The 23,033-nt window shown below is 35.7% G+C and overlaps 3 protein-coding genes across 6 annotated transcripts; 2 read left to right on the top strand and 1 right to left on the bottom strand.

The window, feature by feature from the left end:
- The first annotated feature begins 64 nt into the window (after positions 1-64).
- Positions 65-5,566, top strand: LOC129308658 (C-type lectin receptor-like tyrosine-protein kinase At1g52310). 2 transcript variants are annotated; one of them, XM_054949940.1, is made up of 5 exons: positions 65-465; positions 570-627; positions 1,309-1,623; positions 1,961-2,531; positions 4,631-5,566. In XM_054949940.1, the coding sequence occupies exons 1-5, from the start codon at positions 385-387 to the stop codon at positions 5,157-5,159; spliced, it is 1,554 nt and encodes a 517-aa protein (XP_054805915.1). In that variant the 5' UTR covers positions 65-384; the 3' UTR covers positions 5,160-5,566. The 2 variants fall into 2 exon arrangements, with proteins under 2 accessions (XP_054805915.1, XP_054805914.1); XM_054949939.1 differs by having other exon boundaries at positions 66-465; positions 1,309-1,722.
- A 165-nt stretch (positions 5,567-5,731) lies between these two features.
- On the bottom strand, positions 5,732-8,621 carry LOC129308659 (uncharacterized). 3 transcript variants are annotated; one of them, XM_054949941.1, is made up of 8 exons: positions 8,522-8,621; positions 7,963-8,294; positions 7,683-7,776; positions 7,450-7,568; positions 7,244-7,327; positions 6,746-6,838; positions 6,504-6,561; positions 5,732-6,025 (listed from the first exon to the last, which is right to left on the bottom strand). In XM_054949941.1, exons 2-7 carry the CDS (start codon positions 8,266-8,268, stop codon positions 6,505-6,507), a joined length of 753 nt encoding a protein of 250 aa, XP_054805916.1. In that variant the 5' UTR covers positions 8,269-8,294; positions 8,522-8,621; the 3' UTR covers positions 5,732-6,025; position 6,504. The 3 variants fall into 3 exon arrangements, with proteins under 3 accessions (XP_054805916.1, XP_054805917.1, XP_054805918.1); XM_054949942.1 differs by having other exon boundaries at positions 7,963-8,349; positions 8,522-8,606; XM_054949943.1 differs by lacking the exon at positions 5,732-6,025 and adding an exon at positions 6,047-6,407.
- A 1,829-nt stretch (positions 8,622-10,450) lies between these two features.
- LOC129309915 (DEAD-box ATP-dependent RNA helicase 17) lies at positions 10,451-22,365 on the top strand. The gene is made up of 10 exons (XM_054951675.1): positions 10,451-10,657; positions 10,884-10,956; positions 11,067-11,176; positions 11,679-11,822; positions 12,216-12,324; positions 12,451-12,815; positions 12,899-12,972; positions 13,324-13,625; positions 20,586-20,832; positions 21,636-22,365. Exons 1-10 carry the CDS (start codon positions 10,537-10,539, stop codon positions 21,879-21,881), a joined length of 1,791 nt encoding a protein of 596 aa, XP_054807650.1. The 5' UTR covers positions 10,451-10,536; the 3' UTR covers positions 21,882-22,365.
- Positions 22,366-23,033: the final 668 nt, after the last annotated feature.

Below are 23,033 nucleotides of genomic sequence, written 5' to 3'. Positions count from 1 at the left end.
TCAAGCTGATTGATCTTCCCTCTTAAATGCTCCACCAACCCACCCACCCATCAAATTTCTTTATTAAGAAAAAAAGAAAAAGCAAGGAAGCGGAAGAAGAAGAAGCAGCTGAAGAAGTCGAGAAGTCGTCTGCGGGGGAGTATTTGCGCTCTTTCGTTCATTTCCAGCCTCGAGGCTCAGTGCCTCCTTCTGACCCTACGTATTATCCTTTTTAAGTTGAAGCCGCACCTGTTTTTCAGTACTGCAGCTTCATATTCTTCTTCCGTTTTTACCCTTCTCATGGTTGCTGACTGCAAGGGTCCTCATCCCTCCCAACATGCCACGGTTCTTTTTTGTTAATTAGTATCTGAATGTTCCCATTTCGGGGCTGTTTATATCAGTGGGATGGAGCTCAGGTTGATAGCTCTGCAATTTTTTCTGCTTTTGGCGGCTCTTATTGGTTTCAATGCAGGGGCCTCCAATGTGGTAAGAAAATAATATCATGTTATTTTGACTTGCTGGATTAAGCTTTACAAGTTTAATTGAGCTGCATTGTGAACCCCTGTACTGAGACTTCTTTTCGTTTTTAGACAGTAAATGAGACCTCTTGTGGCTCCGTAAACGATCCTCAGAATAGAGAAATCGGAGGTTTGCTTTCTACTTCCTTTAAATTTCTTTCCCATGTTCATCTAATTTCTTGTATTCACATCTATTTTCTCAGAGTGTGGACGTCGTCGTCAATAGAATAGTCTCAGAATTAAATTTGGTGTGCATGTAGTGCGACAATAGGAAAATTTGAGATGAAAAGTGAACAGACTTGGGAGATCAACTTACGATATTCACACACACTATGTCATTCACTGATCCTCCGTCAGGATGTATCGAGTGGATTGATTTGGTCAAACAGAGTTCTTATCTTCTTTATTTGTATGGGTTTCCTCCTCATTCAGGGTGGAAAATAAAAAAAGAGGGAGATGGACACGTTATCCCAGTGCACTACCTTGTTCATACTCAAAATAGTTTCTATATGAATTATATTGGAGCTTAATTGCAGGCATAACAGCTAAACTATCCAATATTGGTTAAGAAATCTAGAGAATGGCGCTTTAGATTACACTGTAGGGCACCTTTAATTTTATCACGATCCATCTGTTTGATAACATGTAATCCTTAGTATCCATTTCATCCGAAGGTGAATTAATTCACATTTTCATAACTCTATTTTCACTATGTTGAAATTGACTCGGTAAACACCATGATGTCTTGGTGGTATCCGGTTACTCATGTTTCAGTATTTAAATGCCCTTTCTTTTTCCCACCCCTGGACAGATCCATGCCCAGCTGGTTGGGTTGTTGGCCCTGATAAAGCCAGGTGCTTTTACCATGTTGGGAGGCCTCAATCGTGGAATGACTCGGAAAGCCATTGTAATAAATGTGGTGGACATTTAGCTTCTCTGATATCTCTTCCAGAGCTACACTTTGCTCAGAGTCTATGTGGTGACAGTTGCTGGGTTGGAGGAAGAAGAATTAACTCTACAGCTGGTTATGAGTGGGTGTGGTCTGACAAATCTCAGTGGAACAAGTCCATGTTTCCTTTGTCGCTTGATCCCTCTAGTTGTACTGGATTACCCTGCAACACTAAAGGTGCAGTCAATATATGTGCAATAATGACTAATCATTCAGATTCTCTTATGAGTGATAGATGTGACAAACTGAATGCTTCAGTGTGTGTACTTGATATAGGTATGTCATTGCAGTGTATATAACTCCTAGTTCTCTTTTATTGCGTCCATTTAGAATTCTGTGTTATGATTCCCCAACTATTTCATTTGCTCCCAAGAAGTTTGTTTTTTCCTCTTTGTTGAGAAATATGTTGCTTGTGCTACTTTTGTTATTCTTCTATCTTGCTTAAATTTGTTCTTATCTTTTTATCAGTCTTGCTGACTATTGACTATATTTTTTTCCTTTTATTTGATCTCAGATAAAAAATGTTACCACATGCGCTGTCACAGGGAATATCTTATCATCCTTGCGGGGGTTAGTGCATTGATCCTCTGCACAACATCTGCTGTTGTGGTGTGGCTTCTTGCACATAAACGGAGCAAGAAGAGAAAACGATCTAGAAAAATATCAAATCCAGCTGCTTCTCAGTTGGTTCCTCCTTCATGGAAAGTTTTTACCAAAGAGGAATTAAGGTCGATTACAAAGAACTTCAGTGAAGGTAACCGCCTTGTTGGGGATGCCAAGACTGGTGGTACATATATTGCGGTCCTACCTGATGGTTCAAAGGTTGCAGTCAAGAGATTGAAGAAGTCAACTTTTCAGAGGAAAAAGGAGTTCTATTCTGAAATGGGTAGGGTTGCAAGACTTCGCCATCCTAATTTGGTGGCTGTGAAGGGATGCTGCTATGATCATGGTGACCGCTACATTGTTTATGAGTTTGTAGTTAATGGCCCCTTAGACAAATGGCTGCATCATATACCAAGGGGAGGTCGCAGCTTAGATTGGACTATGAGAATGAAAATTGCCACAACACTTGCTCAAGGAATTGCGTATGTTCCCAAAACTCTTATTTTTGGCCTAATCTTGTCATTCATGTTGTCAATTTAGAATATATTTTATCATTTCTAAGACATATTTCAGTTTTTTATTTGGTCAATGACATGCATTCTAGGTGGAAAAACCGAAATCTTGTAGCAATACCAGTTGTGCATTTTGGGCTGTAACTAACCCTCTGCTTGGATGGGAGGAAAGTTGGGAGGAAAGAAAACTAGGAAAAAAATAGGAGAGAGAGAAAAATGGGGGAGAAAAACATGTGGGACTTGCTAGTTTTCTCTGCAAGAGTGGAGAGACTTTGGAGAAAAAATCTTTGTTCCAAAGTTGCCCTCCTTCTGATTGTATCCTGCAAGCACCAAATGCCTTTCTGCTGAGTTCCTTTTTTCTTTTCTTTTCTTTTTTTGTCAGTGTTGAGTTCGTTTTCTTCCTCTTCTCTCTGCCACAGTTCTGCGTTGTCTCTTCACCTTTGGGACCTCTTCTCTTCCTCTTCTCCAAATGTGCGTTATACACATGATGTGACAAGGAGGGAGGATTGATATATGTGTGTGCACACGCACTCACTTACGTGCTTTTATTATCAGATGATGTAGGTGGGTTGATTAGGGAACCAATAAATTAGATTTTGACTTGATTACAAATCTCTCAAAGACCAAAATTAACTAAAACTCAAAATGTAGTAAAATTAATCGAGTGTTGATAAAAGTGGGTCAAAAACTTATTAAAAATGCAACACCCATAAAAAATTTTGTTTTATTTATTATTTATATAATCTTACATGAACATTTTGATTTTAAAATAGGAAATTAGAATAATTTTATTTTAATTTGACTTTAATTTTACATTTTTATGGTGTAATTTTAATTTAATTTTCAATTTATTGCCAGATAAAATTGAACAAGAGTTCCATAAGGATAATATTGTTGTCTTTTGTTGATCCAAATGTAAGAAGAGATAGCATTTTCTTTCCACTTTTCTCTTCCCTTCATTTTCTCTCCCATTTTCTGTCCTTCCAACTTTTCTCTTCATTCTAACAAAGCAAAACTGTAGGCATCAAGTCTCTGTGATATAGCCCCTTGTATGCATCCATTATAATTCATTCTGCATTCCTATTTAATGGTCTTTCTTTTGCTATTTTTGCACGCAGGCTGCAATTTTCGGTTATCCGTAGGGGTGTAATTTTCATTTCGGAACATTTAATGCTTGGTTATGCTCTAATTCTTGTGATTTTTGGTGGTTTCTTATTTTTATTTTTTATAGTATCACTGCTGTGATGGGTTATGAAATCTAGGTAAAGAACAAGTTCTGTAGAAAGTGTAATGTAATCTCAGATTTAATAGGCCATTACATATTTGAATGCATGATGTGATATTTTTAACTTGCGGTAAATAATAATAATAATAATAATAATAATAATCTGGGTAAAGAACCACCTTGCTTTTGACTTCAGTTTGCTGAAAAATGAAGCCACTGGGTACTCACTTTTTCATCGTTACATTTTCAAGGCAGTAAGCACCATCATTCAGACGCCAATTTTGGATATTTCATATAACCAAGTTCAAATTGTAGGCGAAGTAGCTGGTTTAAATCTGTCCATGTGATTTGCTGCTGACATTGAGTATGAAATTTTAATGTTAATTAGAATTTTAGGGTGGTTGCGCGGAAAAGTCCATTTGTTGAAGGGACATAGTTGAATGCTTGTGAATACTGATATTCAATAGTTCCATCTAGAGATATGAATTTCTTTTTCATCTTTGTTGGGATAAAATTGATTTATTTTCTCATTTCAATCTATCATCACATATCATTTTCGTTTAGTAATATGAAAGATATGGAGATTATTTATGCATCTAGCCCTGAGATCATTTCATTTAGTTAATATTTCATTCCATTAGCACCATCCCTTCATGGAATTTCTTCTGGAGGGTTAGATAAATTTACAATGTACTTTGTTCAAGCTCAATTGTCCCGGGTAATGGATAGCATCTGGTTCTTGATTGTATACCCCTATGACTTACAAAATGATTAGTGAAGGAATGGTACCAGCTTTTAGGGTTCTGTCTTCTTATGATACTTGTTTTTCCTTTCTTTTCAATAGTTTTCTGCATGACAAGGTGAAGCCACATGTTGTTCATCGGGATATACGAGCCAGTAATGTGCTGCTGGATGAGGAGTTTGGAGCTCACCTTATGGGAGTCGGTCTATCCAAATTCGTGCCATATGAAGCCATGCATGAGAGGACTGTGATGGCAGGTGGAACTTATGGATATCTTGCTCCAGAGTTTGTGTATAGGAATGAGCTCACAACAAAGAGTGACGTTTACAGTTTTGGTGTCTTGTTACTTGAGATAGTGAGTGGACGTAGACCTGCACAGGCAGTGGATTCAGTGGGTTGGCAGAGCATATTTGAATGGGCGACACCATTAGTGCAATCACATCGCTATCCAGAACTGTTGGATCCTCATATATCATCATCCTCCTCCACATCTGCTATTCCTGAGGCTAGTACAATCCAGAAGGTGGTTGACCTTGTCTATTCTTGCACACAGCATGTCCCATCGATGCGTCCTAGAATGTCTCATGTTGTCCATCAGCTACAACAGTTGGCTAACCCACCAGCCAAGTGAAGCCAGCATAATAATACAAGCTTGAGCTCGAGTTGTTCCATGTATCATATGCCCGTTTAATTTAGGGGCCCGGATTATTAGCTTTTGTGAAATGACAAAACAATAGTTACAGCTGGTATAGTTAGGTTTTCCAGGACCGGCTGCTATTCGGTCATACATGTCATGTGATTAAGAAATGCTCTCTTGAAGCAGTGTTGTACCCCCAATATTTTATCTCTAAGAGACAGCGTCGAAGAAACAAAAAACCGAGGGCAACACTAGTTCACATAAACATTAGATGTAGCCTATCACCATCAGAAGATAGATGAGGAGTACGCATCTCATGGTCTCTGCTTGCTCCATTGATGGTGTTTTAAATTCTGTTGTTTTCTTGGGTCCTAATGGAGTTTGAACTGATTTCAAGGGAAGGGGAAAGGAAATTGCTAATTCTTTTAAAAAATGCAATTTAATGCTCATAAAACTTGTGCCGCCGGAAGGTCGTGGCTGGTTATCCGGAAGAATGTCTTCATTTTTCTTCTTCCGATTGAAGCAAAGAACGAAAAAATGGGAGGTGGGGGTAGTTTTGCAACATATAAGATACAATGAACAATTTTAGCAGGATATGTTCTTTCAATGAACACGCGATTCTTTTTTTCCCGTTGTTTTTTTTTTTTTTGTGGGTGGGGGGCTGGGAATCAAGATATACATTTTTTTTTCCTGAATTTAACCCAAAAAAAAAAAAAAACAGTTCAGAGCTATACGCTAAACCAAAGAATAGCCATCTTCGCATAGGGTGCTTCCAGGAGATGCTAGGAAAGTATCACTGATATTGATGATGATCCTGAACAGTTCTGGAAGAAGTCATGAATAGAGAATAATCTCAATTCCTGCACCAAAATAAAATAAAATGAAGACCCTGTCTTTTTTAAATTTCAATCTCGAGACTTTTCTATCTTAGAAAGCTTTAAGATCGCTGTACATATGAATACAAGAGAGGTTTCATAAAAACAAAACCAAATATTCTGGAGCATTCATGACATAATTAAGTTCCAAATGCAACTGCTACATGATGTAACGACAGTGTTTGTGAGCAAACCCTATTCCATGTAAATTCTTATAGGTTAAACATAAGCTAAAACTATATATAGCCATCAAAGAATCGGGGAAATGAAAGACAAAGATGCTTTGTAGAAGGCCGCCAATAATGTTTTCTAACTGCAGACGAGTCCATGTGGAGCAGGAGAGCATGCATGTTTACTGAAATATTTCCTGTCTAGCAATATTTGTGTCAAGATGAATCTATACTCCAGCATAATGCTACAATCACCATAAAAAATAAGGATTATTAACAACTAGCCAGCTGACCTCAATCAATAGATTCTGTTGTTTGAGATTGTTGCTCCTCGATTAATGTCTGTATTCTCTGTAGTAAACATCAAAACCTAGCGCTTAGGCAAAGAAATAAGTTGACCCTGGAATTATACAAGTAACTAAATCTTTTTGCTTTCCTCCTCTAAAATTTATAATCTGTCATAGGCTAGTTAAACCTGATTTTTTTCATCCACACGTTAATATAATATCATTAGTCCTTGGCAAATAAAACTTGCCTTGACCGAGCTTCCAATTTCCTCTAGTTTTTGCAATAGTAGTAGATCCCCTGAAGGAGTGGAATCTTGTCTAAGTGACTTCGATGGAGACATCTACAAGGACAAAGGAAACACTAAGTCACCAACACAATCACTCACAGTTTTAATCCATTGTCATAATTAATATATTAATAAGTTTTTGAGGGTGTGATGAATCCTACATTTATCATATATATTAATAAGTTTTATCATGTTTACCATGAAAATAAGGGTGATTTAGTTTATTTTTGTCTTTATTTTTTCAATTCATTCCATTCCATTTCATTCTAGTAACCAAATATGACCTGATTCACCAACACAATCACTCGCAGTTTTAATCCATTGTCATAATTAATACCCTCAGGGTGTTTTTCATGGCAACCACTATTATTTGTCATTCAGAATAAAAAAAAAATACAAAAATTAAAGCATTTGCCATGTAGACTAGTGATAATACTGCAAGTCTGGTGAATAACCTACCATCAGGTATGGAATATCTTCTATTGTAGAAGCCTGTCTTGATGCGATTTCGTTTCTCATATTTGATACACGCATCATAACAGCCTGAAATGTATCAAAGGGATGAAAAAGGAAGTGTCATTCAGATAATCCGTCTTGGAATCTAAAAGTGGCAGCTAAAAAGAAGAAAAACAACTGATTAGGGTGGGTCACACATTGAAGAATACCTTCCTGAAAGCATTTGGATTTGCAATACCATGAATTTTAACATCATCACTGGGTGGTCTTCTTACACCAACGTTTTCAATTCTAAGAGAATAGACACCAAACAGGGATTGCAAATATCCTAAAAGTAAGTGTAGTCATGTCTCAGAATTTAGAAGAAATAAATCCTGCCAAAAAGATTGAGAAACAGAAATAGAATAGGCCAAATTCAGAATAATGCATAAAAACACTGCACCTTGTTCAACCACAATATCTGCCACAGAACGCAAGAGAACATGCTTCTCTTTCTTTAGTACCCCAAAACATGGAAATGGCACAGGCCTGGTGACCTGCAGTAAATAAAACGATAAGAATTCATGAGATCCATACATGCATTCTTACGCAGTAACAAATGATCAGGAGAAATTACACCCAAAAATAAATACATAATATTCCACCTATTTTATAGGAATAAACATGTCACATTGCAAATATATTCGGATATGGTTAAAGGCAATTGAAGATTGCTGTTTTACCTTGTATACAATAGCATTTGGAGTGAGAAAGAGCTTTCTCGAGCGAATATCCTTCCTAAGTATATACCTCCGGACTGGCAGATACAGCAGCATGAGCAGCCCAATGCCCCATGCTAAGATCAATAACAGTGAGTAAAGAACCCATTGTGCTGTTTGATGCTTCACAAAATTTTCTTCCATCTCTTCAAAAGATGCAGTGTACAAAATTGTTTCATCATCTTTAGCCTCGCTCTCTTCATGGGCGCCAGTCTCCAACAGACTTTTCTCCAAGTGACCTACATCCACGACCTCCTCTCTCGTCGTCATATTGTGTCTCAAGGATCCACGGATAGCTTTATCGCAGAAAATTAAACCAAGTCACTGAAGAGTCAGTTGCTTCGCAAAACCCTAGGCCGGAAATGTTGTATGCATCTTTATTAATTTACTAATTTTAGGCAAATATTAACTTTGATGCAAAATCCTAGACCCGAAAAGGAATTCATTGTTTTTTCGAATGAAAACTGAAACCTATACATTCCACGTAAGGGAAGGTCGAGGAATTCATTTCTATCGAGCTTACAGAGTTTGAAGCTTTCGTCTCCTTCCCGAGCCAAGATATCAAAGTTCCGTCATCCAGGGCAACTGGTTCTGGAAGCAACCAAAAGAAATTTAATGTCAAACTAATGTTATTTCCATAAAATATTACTGTCAAATTATAAAATATTTTTTTAAATTTTTTTTACTTTAAAATATAAAATATTTTAAAAAAATTAAAATTTTATTAAATACCTTAATTTTTATATTATTTTTATATTTAATTTTAATTTTTTTATGCTTTAATATATTAAATGATAGATATTTTTAAAAAATTTATATTTTTATTTTAAAAAATAAAATTATAAAATATATTTAATAAATTTTATTTATATGTAAGATTTTATTTTTAAAAATATTATATAATTTAAAATAAAAGAAGTATTAATTTGCATAATTTGTTAAAAAAAATAATTTGTGCTGATTAATACTACTAATGTGCCCCAATCCGAGTTCTTTGCTGAAAACGAGCTGATAATTTCTGGGATCTTAACCCTCAAAAAAAAAAAAAAAAAAATTGCACTACCGGCTGAGGATCCAAATTCCAAATCACCCCAACAACATTGACCGGCCGATGGGGAAACGATTTTTAATCTCGACAGCCTACCTAAATACTGGAACGTCCCAAGCCGCACCATTTATTTCAGGCCACGTGAAACTTTGAGATTAATTTTTATTTTTATTAATCAGTAAAAAGATAAAAATTTAAAATCATGTTTATAGACGTTTAATTTTTTTAAAGTATAAATTTAATTTCAACGTTCAAATTTGCAGTAAAGAGAAAGGCTAGTAGAGAGAAACCCACCCTAGCACAAACATACTGGGAATTGGAATGCTTGAGAAATTAGGTCTGTTTGACTAACAGTTTAAATTTGCTATCATGTTTGAATTTTTATTTGTAATCAATTCTGAAATCAAAATCATAGTTTTTCAAAAACTTATATAAACATTCAGATTTTTGCAAAATTTTATTTAATTTATGAAATTTCATTTTGAAAAAGCTTTTTTTTTTCCTCCATTTGAGAATCAATTTATAATATTTGAGCATTTCACATTTTTTTATTTATATAATTGATTCTGGAAAATTATTCAAATATTATTAAGGTTAATTTAAAAAAAAATGTGATCCAAACATCTTCATATTTTATTAATCATTTTTTTTATAATCAATTGCTATCAATTGAAATCCACATACACCCATCTCTTCTTGCATTCTAATTCATGATTAAAAATTCACACTGCCAAATGAATTCAGTTTTTTCTTAAACGTACTAATTCTTTTTTCTCACGAGTTTAATTGGCTTCATAAAGAATTAACAACACGTACAGTATGGTTGGAAAATCACGGTTAAGTTGGGCAAAAAAAAAAAAACAAGGAACAAGAAAATCAACATTGAGAACTTAAATAAAATATATTTCTAATAGAATATAATTTTTAATTTCTAAACTTTTTTTAATTATCGATTTAGTTTTAAAATTTTGAATCTAAAAATTTAATCCTTATAATGCTTGACTCGAAACAATTTCTTCTTACAATTTTCTGAGTCAATACAACATAATGTAGTTTGTTAACTCAATAAATTATAAGTCTTAAGTTGTATTAAATCAAGTTTAAGGATTAAATTAATGCCTGATATAAAATTCAAAGACTTATCCTCATGTCTTTTGCATGTTGTATCATTAAATTGGGCCAGGACATAAACACAAAATTATTGCTAACGGGACATGATGAATGGGTCCAGATATGCAGTGCGAAGGGACCTAGTAGGGCTTTCAGTGTGGTTTTCGTGAATATTGATCCGGCCCAATAAGAAGCTCGGTCACAATAATCCAGGAAATTGGAGCCCCGCAGAAAGAAGAACAAAGGAGGAGGAGGAGGAAAGTGAAAGGAGGAGGAGGAGTTATTTTTGAGTTGAGTTGAGTTTATTAAATAACAAAAGAGGCATTGAGTTGCTCGACCACAAGTGAAAGAACAAAAACGCAAATTCAAGTGAAGCAGTTATGGAAAAGAAGGTTAAGAAGAAGGAGGCTGTGAACAATGAAATCAAAGACGGCAATATTTTTGCCTCTTGCTCTTTCTCAAGCCTGGGACTTCATCCTACCTTATGCGACGAGCTCCGGGGTATTCCTCTTTGTCTCTCACGTGCTTGAATTTTTCTGCCACTGCCCAGGAGAATTCTGGATGGAAAGCTTTAAATTTGTATGAAAATTAACCCAAAATTTGGTTTTAGAAGTTGCCATGCTTTTCATATTTTCCTTGATATATTGGATTTGTTTCCTATTTTAACTGCCTTTTAAAACTTGGATTAGCTTCGAGAGTGAAAACTTTGCTTGAATTCTGTTTACAGGAAGAATGGGCTTTGAAGTCCCAACCTCAATACAAGCCCAAGCCATTCCTTTTATTCTCTCAGGGCGTCATGTGTATCCTTCCCTTTAAATTTTATTCTCTCTCTTTTATACTAGATTACTAGGATGTTTTCTTCCCTTTGCATTTTACTAGTGTGAATTTGTTTTCTTTAAGAAGAAATCAGTCTCGTTAATGCTGCCACGGGCACCGGGAAGACTGTTGCATACTTGGCTCCAATTATTCATCATTTGCAGAATTATGATAATAGAATCCAACGGTCTGATGGAACATATGGTGGGTATTTATTTTTAATAGAAAATTAGAAGATATCTATATTTTGCAAGGTATCTACATATTGCAAGTGCAGCGTTTCCTCCCTGTTTAAAGCTACTGTTCAGCATTGCGCTTTTGACGCTTGTATATTTAAAATCTGCGAGCGTTCTTCTCTTGTGCGGGCCAATATCTCTCAATCATGTCATGTTACCTCAGATATAGGAATTAATTGAGAATAACACTTGTTCATGTTAAGTATTTGTTATCAAGGACATTTGTTGGGCTTTTTAGAGAAAAAGGTTGTTAGACTTTTTGATAGTTTGTCATAAAGAAAAAAAGTTTTGAACACCGTTTTGTTTCATAGACGTTGTCACTGAACATAACTCTTTACTGGCCTGCATTTTCCCCCACAAAGAACTTTACATCGTTTTGTGGTGCTAAGAAGCATAACATGTCTTTCTAGTTATCATAAGTTCAAACTGTATGAACTACACTAAAGAATTGATTGATTTATTGGCAATAGCGTTGGTTCTTGTACCAACGCGGGAGCTATGTTTGCAGGTTTATGAAGTTCTTCAAAAGTTATTGCATCGATTTCACTGGATTGTACCTGGGTACATAATGGGTGGTGAAAATAGATCAAAAGAAAAGGCCAGGTTGCGCAAAGGTAAAGATCATGTGCATTCATCACCAACCCCTTGTTGCACTTCATCTATAAATTCTTTCCTTCTAGCTTATAACATTTTCATGGGTAACATGTTCTTGTCATGATGTATTACCAATCTAGTCTGAGTAGGTAACAGAGTATGCAATCAATAATCAAATGCCGCCCCCCAAAAGGTGGGTGGAAAGGGGAGAGAGGGTTGTATTAAAATATATGAATTGGGCAAATAAACCAAGAAAAATGTTAAATGCCATGGTGAATTTGTGGAATGAAATTTCAACCATGTTGACTGTTGGAAAAAGGCACAACAACGTATGAGGAGTCCTTTGTTTCTAATAAAGCTCGGAGCTTGAGTACCATAATTAAGTGTATTTATAACCTTTGTTCCTATTTTAGGCATATCGATTCTTGTAGCAACTCCTGGGCGCCTTTTAGATCACTTGAAGAACACATCATCATTCTTGTACACAAATTTGCGCTGGATAATCTTTGATGAAGCTGATCGGTATGGTTTTCAATCTATGACTGCAATAATAGACACCATATGTTGTCATAAGAAAGCTGATACTGTTTGTAAAATCTTTTCTATGTTTGTCATACTTTAGTTAGCTTACTGCATACTTTTTGACAGGATTTTGGAATTAGGATTTGGAAAGGAAATTAAGGAAATACTAGGTCATTTAGATACCAAAACAGGTGGTGCTAACCGAGAGAATGCATTTTCAAGGAACTCTGAAGCTCTGAGACAGAATTTGCTCTTATCAGCTACTTTAAATGAAAAAGTGAATCATCTTGCTAAAATTAGTCTAGAGAATCCTGTGATGATTGGTCTTGATGGCAAAAGGACAGAACCAAGTTCAACGATTGAGAGCTGTAGTTCTTCAGAATCTGATGAGGAGAGTGAAGACAATGAAGGGAAGTATCCCAGCAACATGCTGCTCACACCTGCTGATGATTATAACGTTCCCTCACAATTGATTCAGAGATATGTTAAAGGTATGTTGTAATTAAAGGTTTGTGACAATGAATTTCCTTAAGTTATTGTAGTATGTTAAGTTCCTTATTGAATTATTTTGCAGTACCTTGCGGCACACGTCTTGCTGTTCTTCTTTCAATTTTGAAGTATCTTTCTGAAAGGGAAGCTTCACAAAAGGTTCCACTTAATCTCCTTCCCTCTTGTTCTGCCACACTTCCTCTATATCATTTTTATCACATCCTTGGTTTGGAATTTGGATCTCTAAGATTCATCTTGATGCATGATGTTGGCTATAACTTTAACTTAAGATAGGTTATCCATGAGATAAACCAGTGTTAATATTGTCTAGATAAAGACAGAAACTCTTGTAGAGCTGGTGTTTCAATTCTTTGTAAACAAAATATATATTATATTGGTTGTTTGAAGTAATGTTTAGCATAATGAATTATAGCTTTTCACTTTTGGATGCTTTATTAAAGTTTTTGCTTTTGCTTCTCGGGCCACATCATTAACTTACTTATTTCACAGATTGTGGTATTCTTTTCGACGTGCGATGCAGTGGACTTTCACTTTTCACTGTTAAGAGAATTCGAGTTTTCTTATCCACAATCAGAAGCAGATGCGAGACAGATGTTTCAGGGGAGCAAAGTGTTTCGTTTGCATGGGAACATGGATCAGGAGGACCGGAGGAAAACTTTTCAGTCGTTTAAAACAGGGAAATCAGCTCTGCTGTTTTCCACTGATGTAGCTGCTAGAGGGCTGGATTTTCCAAAAGTCAGATGCATTATACAATACGATTCTCCAGGGGAAGCCACTGAATATGTGCATAGGTATCTAGTTATCATTCCAGTTCAGCTTCTTTTTTGTTATCCCCACCTGTCCTTCTTAAGATTTTGGGGGGTGCCAGTGTTCTTTTCAGTAGTTGTTAATTGCTATGTCAATTTTGGGACATGCTTGACCGTGTCTATTTTTGTTTTCCTTCATCAAAATTTTACTCCCTCCGTCCCAAATTATAAAACAATTTAATATAAGATTACGCATACCAATAAAGCTCAATAACGACACTTTAGCAACTTACTTTTTCAATATAAGAGTATAAACTGTCAAAAATATTCTTCATGTAATATAACTTTAAATCTACAATCATTTTAATTCTCTTTCTACTTTAAGGGTAATATTAGAAAAACATCTGATGTGTAGAATAGGAAAGAATAGAGAAGAATGGGAGAGAGACGAGAGATTGAGGGAAAGAGAGAGAATTTCTTAATACTACTCAGAAATATTATTTCACACACTAGAAACAAATACACAGATGACCCTTATATAGGTTTCCCTAGGATTAACTATCTAACAGTAACTAACCATAGCCTAATTATCCCCTAATCATCTCGTTTACACATCAATACCCCCCCTCAAGAACCCTTGACCTCAAGGGTTAGAAATGACAAAAGTAGGGTGGTGTTTCTGCAACTGAAACAAAGAAATCCAGCTAGCCTCTTCATGTGGAAGGCTGTTCCATTGCACAAGAACTTCCATAATGATCCTGAAGGAGATTCTGGCCAATCAATAGGGGGATGCCGCTGCTTTACTGAAGGATTAGGACATAATTTGAGCAAAGAGACATGAAAAGTGGAGTGAACCCTTGATTCTGGAGGTAATTCCAGCTTACATGCCACTGCACCTATCTTCTTACAGATTCTATAAAGCCCAAAATATCTTGAAGCTAATTTCTGAGAGCTTCTTGAGGCTGTAGAAATCTGACGATAAGGCTGTAATTTGAGAAATACCCATTTTCCTACCTCAAACTCTATCACTTCTGTGCAAATCCGCTTTCTGCTTCATTCTATACACAGCCCTATTGAGATGGTATTTCACCATTGCTAAAGTCTCTTCTCTTACTGAAAAAGTTCTGTCAACAGCTTCCACTATCATATCTCTAGGCAAATATGGAACATGCATAGCAGGAACCTGTCCATACAATTCATAAGGAGTATATTTGTAGAAGTGTGATTGGAAAAACCACTCCGCCAAAGAAAGCCATTTGTGCCACTCCTTAGGTTTTTCCCAACACATACACCTCAAATAATTTTCCAAACGGCGATTAAGCACTTTCGATTGCCCATCCGTTTGTGGGTTATAAGAGGAGGTAAGCTTCTGTTCGGCCCCCAAAACCTTCAAAAATTACTGATAAAGAGGGGATCTTTATCACTGATTATCTCAACCGGTGCTTCATGTAATTTGTACACATGGTCCAAAAATTGTTATGCTGAGGTAGATGCTGTAAAAGGATGAGATAAAGACAAAAAGTGTGCATATTTACTAAAACGATCAATGATCACCCAAATAGTGTATTTCCCATTTGACTTGGGCAACCCTTCTATAAAATTCATAGTTACACTCTCCCAAACTCTACTTGGAATAGGTAGAGGTTGTAGCAACCCTTGATAAGCCACTGATTCAGACTTACATCTTGCACAAGTATCACAATGCTTCACAAATTCCTTGATATTTTCAAATAATTTTTGCCACCAAAACAACTTTTTAACTCTTTGATAAGTAGCTTAAACCCTTGAATGTCCTCCCTGTGGACTTGCATGAAGCCATTCCAGTATTTTCTGCCTTACACTAGGAATATTTCCACCACTAATCTGCCATTCTTTCTTAAATACTGACCATCGCAAGAATATTTACCTTCTACACCACCATGCTGTTGCAAATGAGCTTTTAAAGCCCGTAAATGAACATCATCATCCCAACTCTTTTGAATTTCCAAAAAAAGGAAATCTGAACAGATATGAAGAGACACTTGAAAAACCTCACTTTTAGGCATTCTTGAAAGAGCATCAGCTGCATTATTGTCATTGCCCCTTCTATAATGTATTTCATAATCATACCCCATAAGTTTGGTCACCCAATACATTTGAAATGCTGTTTTAAGCTTCTGATCTAACAAATATTTAAGACTTTGCTGATCAGTTTTAATGATAAACCTCCTTCCTTCAAGGTATTGATGCCAATGCTCCACAGTTTGTACTACCCCCAGCAATTCCTTCTCATAGATAGAGAGATTCAGATGCCTAGGAGCAAAAGCCTTGCTGAAAAAGGCAATAGGTTGACCCCTTTGCATCAGGACAGCACCAATGCCAGAGCTACAAGCATCAGTTTCAACCACAAACACTTGAGAAAAATCTGGAAGAGCAAGAACAAGGAATGCCACCAACATTTCTTTCAACTTTTTGAATGTAACAGCAGCCAATTCTGACCAATGAAAATTATTCTTCTTTAGTAGTTCAGTTAGGGGCCTAGTTAATGAACCATAACCCTTAATAAATCTCCTATAATAGCCCGCAAGTCCCAAGACTGATCTTAGTTGCTTCACTGTAGTTGGCTCGGGCCAATCCATGACTGCTTTGATCTTCTTTGGATTGGTTGAGACAACTCAACTTATAATGTGTCCCAAATATTCTATTTGTGTTGCAAAAAAGGTACACTTGCTTTCCTTCACAAAAAAACAATTTTTCTGTAGAATTTCCAGAACCAAACACAAGTGTCGCGTGTGAGATTCTAAATAAAGACTATAAATCAAAATATCATTAAAGAAAACTAAAACAAATATGTGGAAATACTCCCTGAATTTACCATTCATGGCACCCTGAAACGTTGCAGGTGCATTAGTGAGTCCAAAAGGCATCATTAACCACTTATAGTAGCCTGAATGAGTGCGAAAAGCTGTTTTATAGATATCTGCAAGCTTCATTTGAATCTAATGATAACAAACCCTTAGATCCAGCTTAGTGAACCATTTAGGATCCTTTAAGTCATCCAAAAGCTCTTCCACAAGTGGAATAGGGTATTTTTTCTTGATTGTCCTCTTGTTAAGTTCTCTATAATCAATGCACATGTGTCATGATCCATCTTTCTTTTTCACCAACACAATTGGTGAAGAAAATTGCGAACTACTTTCTTGAATGACTTGTAATTGTAACAACTCTTTTACTATGTCTTCAATAGCATTCTTTTGAGCGGCTGGGTATTGATACGGCCTTAAATTGACTGTATTAGAACCTTCTTGTAGAATAATAGGATGGTTGTGACCCTCTCTCAAAGGGGGAAGAGATTTAGGCTCCTTAAATACATCTGAAAACTCAAGCAACAGTCCTTGAACAGCTTTTACAGAACCATTCTCCCCCTGTAACTGAAAAAAACGCAGCCCTTCATCCTCATTTTCCACTAATTGCAGCATAAACATCTGTCCTCCAGCTTCTAAATCATTTTCAATCTTCTTAAAGTCAACAATTTTACCCCCTATTAATTCTTGAGACTGCAATTTACATATTTTTCCATTATACCAGAAGGTCATAGACAATTTATCATAATCCAAATGAGCCTGATGGATGGTTTTAAGCCAAGATAAACCTAAAACCATGTCATAGGTCTTGACTTCCATTATCTAAAAATCTCCTTTGAACTCCTCCGCCTACATCTTCCACTTTACTCCTTTTAAAATCCCATAAACTTTTAATTTTCCACCCCTTACCACTTCTACTTCTGCCATAGGTTGGAAATCCCCTTTCCAACCAAGCTTCCTAGCCAAGTCACAGTCCATGTAGGCATGAGAAGTTCCATTGTCAACGAGAATTTGTACCTACCTTCGACCCATGTACCCTAGAATTCTCATAGCAGAGGGCCATATACTCCCTTGTATTTTAGAGCGGGTAATTTGGGCCAAGCTCGATGAGCCAACCCAAACCCGCTCGAAAAATTTAGGTCCAAACCTGAAAAATGATAATTTTTTAATGTTCTGGCCTATTCGGGCCACTCGAATAGGCTGAGAAAATTCGGGCCAAGCCTGATAAAGTTCGGGCTTGGCTCGAATACCCTAATAGAAAAATAAGTTTAAAAAATATATATATATAATATAATAAATATTAATTAATTGTTTAAATTTTATATCATTTTATTCTAAAATATCATATATTTGAGTGCATTATTATAATTTTTTTTAAAAAGTAAAAGTATTTTTATTTTCATATTTTTATTATTTTTAATCAAAAGAAATATCTCAAAATAATATTTAAAATATATTTTAATATTGATTTTTATATTTTAAGACTCAATTTTTTTCAAAAAAAAGTTGAGTCGTATACATCATTTGCTTGTCCAAAAAATTATATTTATATTTTTTTATAAAATAAAATAATTAATTTTAAATTAAAAATAATTTAAAATAAAATTTGGGCATGTACGAATTTCTGACTCTATTACTAGAAAAACATAATAAATAAAACAATATTCTTGCATAATTATTTTATTATCATCCACACTAAAGTTAGTTAAAAATTAAGAATAAAATAAAGTAAATACCCTTTGTAATTGTATGTAGGGGTTAAATAATATAAAAAGTTAAAGAAAAAAATTAAAAAATAGTATTTTACTCATAATTAAATGATTTTGTTTTATATAATATAATGATGGCTATTTTTCTCATATTCTTAAAAACAAAAAATACAATTTATCCAATAGTTATTAAAAACTTTGAACTAATTAGGGTAATGATTTTAAGTTAGTGGTCTATACATGATTGAATTAAGATTAACTTGATCATAATTAAGATAATATAATCTAATTAAAATATATAAATATTTTTATATAACCAAGATAAGAGCAATATCTAAACAAATAAAACATTAATTTACAAGTAAAGGAAACATTTACGAATAAGTTGTACATAATACAACAAAACAGTAACAGAGCTATTTAATTACAAAGTTAATAAGTTATTATTTTTTATTTTATTCTTTTAAAGTTAAAATAATATTTTATACTTAACAAAATTATTTTAAAATTAAATTTGATTAAAAATAAAGAAAAAAATATTTTTAAAAAGTTTCGAATATTCGAGCTGGCTCGAATAAGCCTGAAACCTGAAGATGGTAGGGTTGGGCTTGGTTATATGGGCTTTTTAGAGAGGATAGGATTCTTTAAGCCTGGCCCAAATTGAGCCTGTTCTGAATAAGTCCGGCCTACTTGAATTACTGGCTCTACTTCTATTACATGTAGGGAGATTTGCGAACATTTAGATTGGTCCAGTACATATTCGAATTTTTCTAGAACTTCAACTTCTTGACTTGTGTCATCTTCAGCTTCCTTGAACCCCTCATCTTCCAGCTCAATGAGTTGCAACTGCATCCTTTATGTTTGAGGGCATATATGATCTTTGGAAAAAGGTTGCCGACAATAGAAACATAGATTTGTGGCTCTTAATTCCTTTACTTCTTCGGGGGTTAGCGTTCGCGGATTGCTGGAGTTGGTGCTTGAGAAGAAAAAGAGGCAAAAGAAGCTGTCTTGGGTGCAAAAGAAAGAGTATTTGGAGATTGGACCATTTTACCCTTATTAAAAGAAGACCCAACACTGCTAGATGAAGTTTTTGCATCCCTCTCTGCTCACTTGGATAAACATCAAAGACATCCCCTTGCGTTCTCGACTCTGAGTTTCAAACCCACTAAAACGGTTGCTGCCTAGAATTCATGCCATGCATCTTCAACTGTGCTTTTTGGCGATTCACTTCGTGCAATATTTCTTGCCTTGAATAACATTATTGGTTTAAACATCCGAACATGAGCTGCAAATTCTTCCTCAAGGCCCACTGTATACGTTTGAACGAGGTATTCTTTCGAAGCTTGATCTTGCAAGCGATGGTATCAAACTCATCGTCAAATTCTTCAAGAGAACCTATTTGATGAGGCTTCAAGAGATCCTCCATAGGAGCCTCATAGGTGAATCAATGCTTTAATTCTTCCACATGTTCCTCCCAAGTCCATCGGCCACCTTCATCTAATGCGGTGAGGCCTTGATGCCACGCATTTTCATCAAGGTGCAAGCTTGCCATAAGCACCTTCCACTCTTCAGGCACACTTCAAGATCCATCCCAAGATATTACTTCTTTGGAATCTGGGAAACTCCATTTTTGTAAAACGCATGTGGGGTTGATACTCATGGTTTTCTGGTCTTGGACGTCCTTTGTGATGGTTGTGGCTTGCACGCCCTTCGTCAGAAGTATCATTACAATCATGTACTATCTGAGCCACCTGATTGGTGAGAGCTTGCACGTCACTAGGAAGATTAGCCAGCTTCGAGAAGGCATCTTCCAATGCACGAATTTGGTCTTCATTATTATCTGTCATGGTACGTTGCAGTTTGTGATCTCGTTTAAGGCATATAGGCTGAGCACGGCCAACTCTGATGTCACTAATGTGTAGAATAGGAAAGAATAGAGAAGAATAGGAGAGAGACGAGAGATTGAGGGAAAGAGAGAGAATTTCTGAATACTACTCGTAAATATTATTTCACACACTAGAAACAAATACATAGATGACCCTTACATAGGTTCCCCTAGGATGAACCATCTAACGGTAACTAACCATAGTCTAATTATCCCCTAATCATCTTGTTTACACATCAACATCATTAATCAAACTTTATTTTTTGTCAAATTGTCTTATATTTTGGAACGACAAAATATCTCCAATGTTATCTTATAATTTGGGACGGAGGGAGTATATAAAAAAGGAAATACCCAATTTAGATTGTTTTGTTGTAAGTACGGCGTTTGAGTGCAACTAAAACATCTTATTGAATTGATTTGGAATCTGCTTTTAATTAAATCTTCACGGTTGGATAATTATAATGTTCCACTAGAATAACTAGAGAACTTGGACCTAGCCAATAAAGAGTCAAAATGACTTCAAGTGGCTTAACACCGTCTAATGTTTGGATATTTTATCATGCAGGGTTGGTAGAACTGCTCGGCTGGGTGAAAGAGGAGAGTCATTGTTATTTCTGCAGCCAGTTGAAATAGATTATCTACGGGACTTGGAAAAACATGGTGTATCACTAACTGAGTATCCTCTCCTCAAAGTGTTAGATAGTTTCCCACCGTATGGGCAAAAGAAGCACACCAAGAATTTTGTTGTCATTGAGTCACATCCCTGGATCATTTGTCTCCAGAAGGCACTTGAATCCTTCGTCACGTCTAAGGTAATCACTATCAGTTTTCTTACATAATTTTATTCCCTTGCTCTACTTATCTAATAATCCTTTGAAAGTTGACTCTTAACTTATTTCTTATTTTGAATATGAAACCTTGTAATCTAAGTTTTTACTCCAGATCATTGTTGCTGGATTTGGTTTGTGTTTATGAAATATCACAGCTTTTGTGCGGTGTACATAATTACACAAGCATTTATAATTTTCTCATTGGAGAGCCGGCTTTTTCTCACCCGAATGTACGGGACTTGGAGTTTTCTCAATATGTTTCTGGCACAGATTACTGATAACAGCATATTATTAATCTTGACGGGTATAGTTGAAAGAAAACTGTAGTGAGGAAGCCTGTTTTAAGTTGGCAGTCTTGTTCAGTGACATATTACTACATGCGATGGTCGTCATAACTACTGATTTTGTATTCCTGATGATAGATCATTCATCCTTTGATTAAAGCCAATATTTAGGCTTCATGAGTTTTTGTCCTAGAACTTCAAGTGTGACATGGTTGAAATTTGCAAATGTTGAATGGTGTTAGCGTTGGCCAATGATTTTTTTTTTTTTTTTTAAGGTGAGACAATCATGATCGATTGATAAATCTTGCATCTTTTTGCTTATCTAACAAAGTGAATGAATGACCACGGGATCTGTGCATTTGATCTTTTTACCTCTAAATGTGATTTTTTTTTTGGGAATAAGAGTGGCTGGTAATTTTTTCCTCATTTTTATAGTAATATATTGCTGCTGTTTTGATTTGCATTTGTACCTTAAACTAAAAGCTACCTTGTCATGCTCAGCCCAACATTGATAAACTTGCCAAGAGGGGATTTTGCTCTTGGGTCCGTGCCTACACAGCCCATCGTGGTGAGCTGAAAAAGTTGTTTATGATCAAGAAACTCCACTTGGGGCATGTAGCAAAAAGCTTTGCACTTGTACAACAACCTTCCTTAGTTGCAAAATCATACCAGAAGCAAGCCAAGAGGAAGAGGTTTCAGAGGCAAAGCGGGCTAGCTAAAAAGAGAAAGATGACCGGTGTGACATAAGACAGACCCTGGAAGTGGCTAATTATACGACCTGAAGATAACGGTTGCTGAATCTTGTTCATTCAAGTGACTGATGATGAAAAAATGGTGATTGCGGGTGTATCTTGAGAGGCCAGAATTTTGACCCCATTTGATTGGAGTTGGCCTTTTGAAGTTTCAGAGAAATTTACACCGTCAAATTTGGTGAAAGTATTCATTTTAGGTTGCATCATCGATGGATCTCACTTAGTTTCTGATTGAGGTTCTGAATCATCATCTTTTGTCAATCTCCTCATTTGTCACGCGTGCATGGCGATGAGGCCTTCATGATGTCAGTGCTGTGTGAGTGACGCTTGTATCTATACTTCAATATGCAGGGTGATTACTCTAAGCTGATATGCATGTTTATGCATGTTTAAAGTTCAAATCGTACCTATCAATGTAAAAGTAAAATCCAGGTCATTGTTACTGTGCTATATGCACTAGCTTTTGTGCTTTTTTTCTTGGTTTTTTTTTTTTAATTTCTCTGTTATACCCACACAAAAAAAAAAAAAAGGTCCAGTGCCCCTTTCTGAGGGTGACGCTATTATGAGGGTGACGCTATTCTTCTCTTTTCGTTGTTTATATTTTTTAGGGGTATGATGAGAGCCAAACTGGGAATGGATTTTCGAACTCATGATTTTAGTTCCCATGTTGATTTAATCTCAAAGGCCAAGCCGTGACTTTGATCACTGACAATTTTTGAAGAGCCAAAATCCAAAGTTCATGTGATTTCTAGGTGGATTCCCGTTTTATTCTGTCTCTTCGAATTCATTGCCAGAGTTCAGAGTTAATCCTCCAGCCTGGGGTTTTCTTTTGCCATGAAATAAAATTAAAGCCTTAAATAAAACACAAACCAGGAGCCTTTTTTAATTTGGACCATAGCCTGAGCGTCAATCCAAAAGGCAATGGCTTTGCAACTCCATATTTTTAAGCCATCTGGGTTTCTTATTTTTGGGAAGCATTTAAAATCTTCCACGAGCATAATGAACGTGAGAATATACAATTTGAAATCGTCAGCAAAAGTTTTAGTTTCCTACTGATGACAGCAACTCCATTTTCTTTCTAAAAGAAAACGTGAAAATTTCAGGTACGGTGACGCGAAAACGGGTCCAAATGACAGGACAATTACAT

The sequence above is a fragment of the Prosopis cineraria genome, unplaced genomic scaffold (assembly GCF_029017545.1).
Source record: "Prosopis cineraria cultivar Desert tree isolate PC_DT_omini unplaced genomic scaffold, ASM2901754v1 PC4, whole genome shotgun sequence".
NCBI classification, from domain to species: Eukaryota; Viridiplantae; Streptophyta; class Magnoliopsida; order Fabales; family Fabaceae; genus Prosopis; species Prosopis cineraria.
The sequence above is the reverse complement of the archived record's forward strand: the minus strand, read 5'-3'. Positions and strand labels throughout refer to the sequence as shown.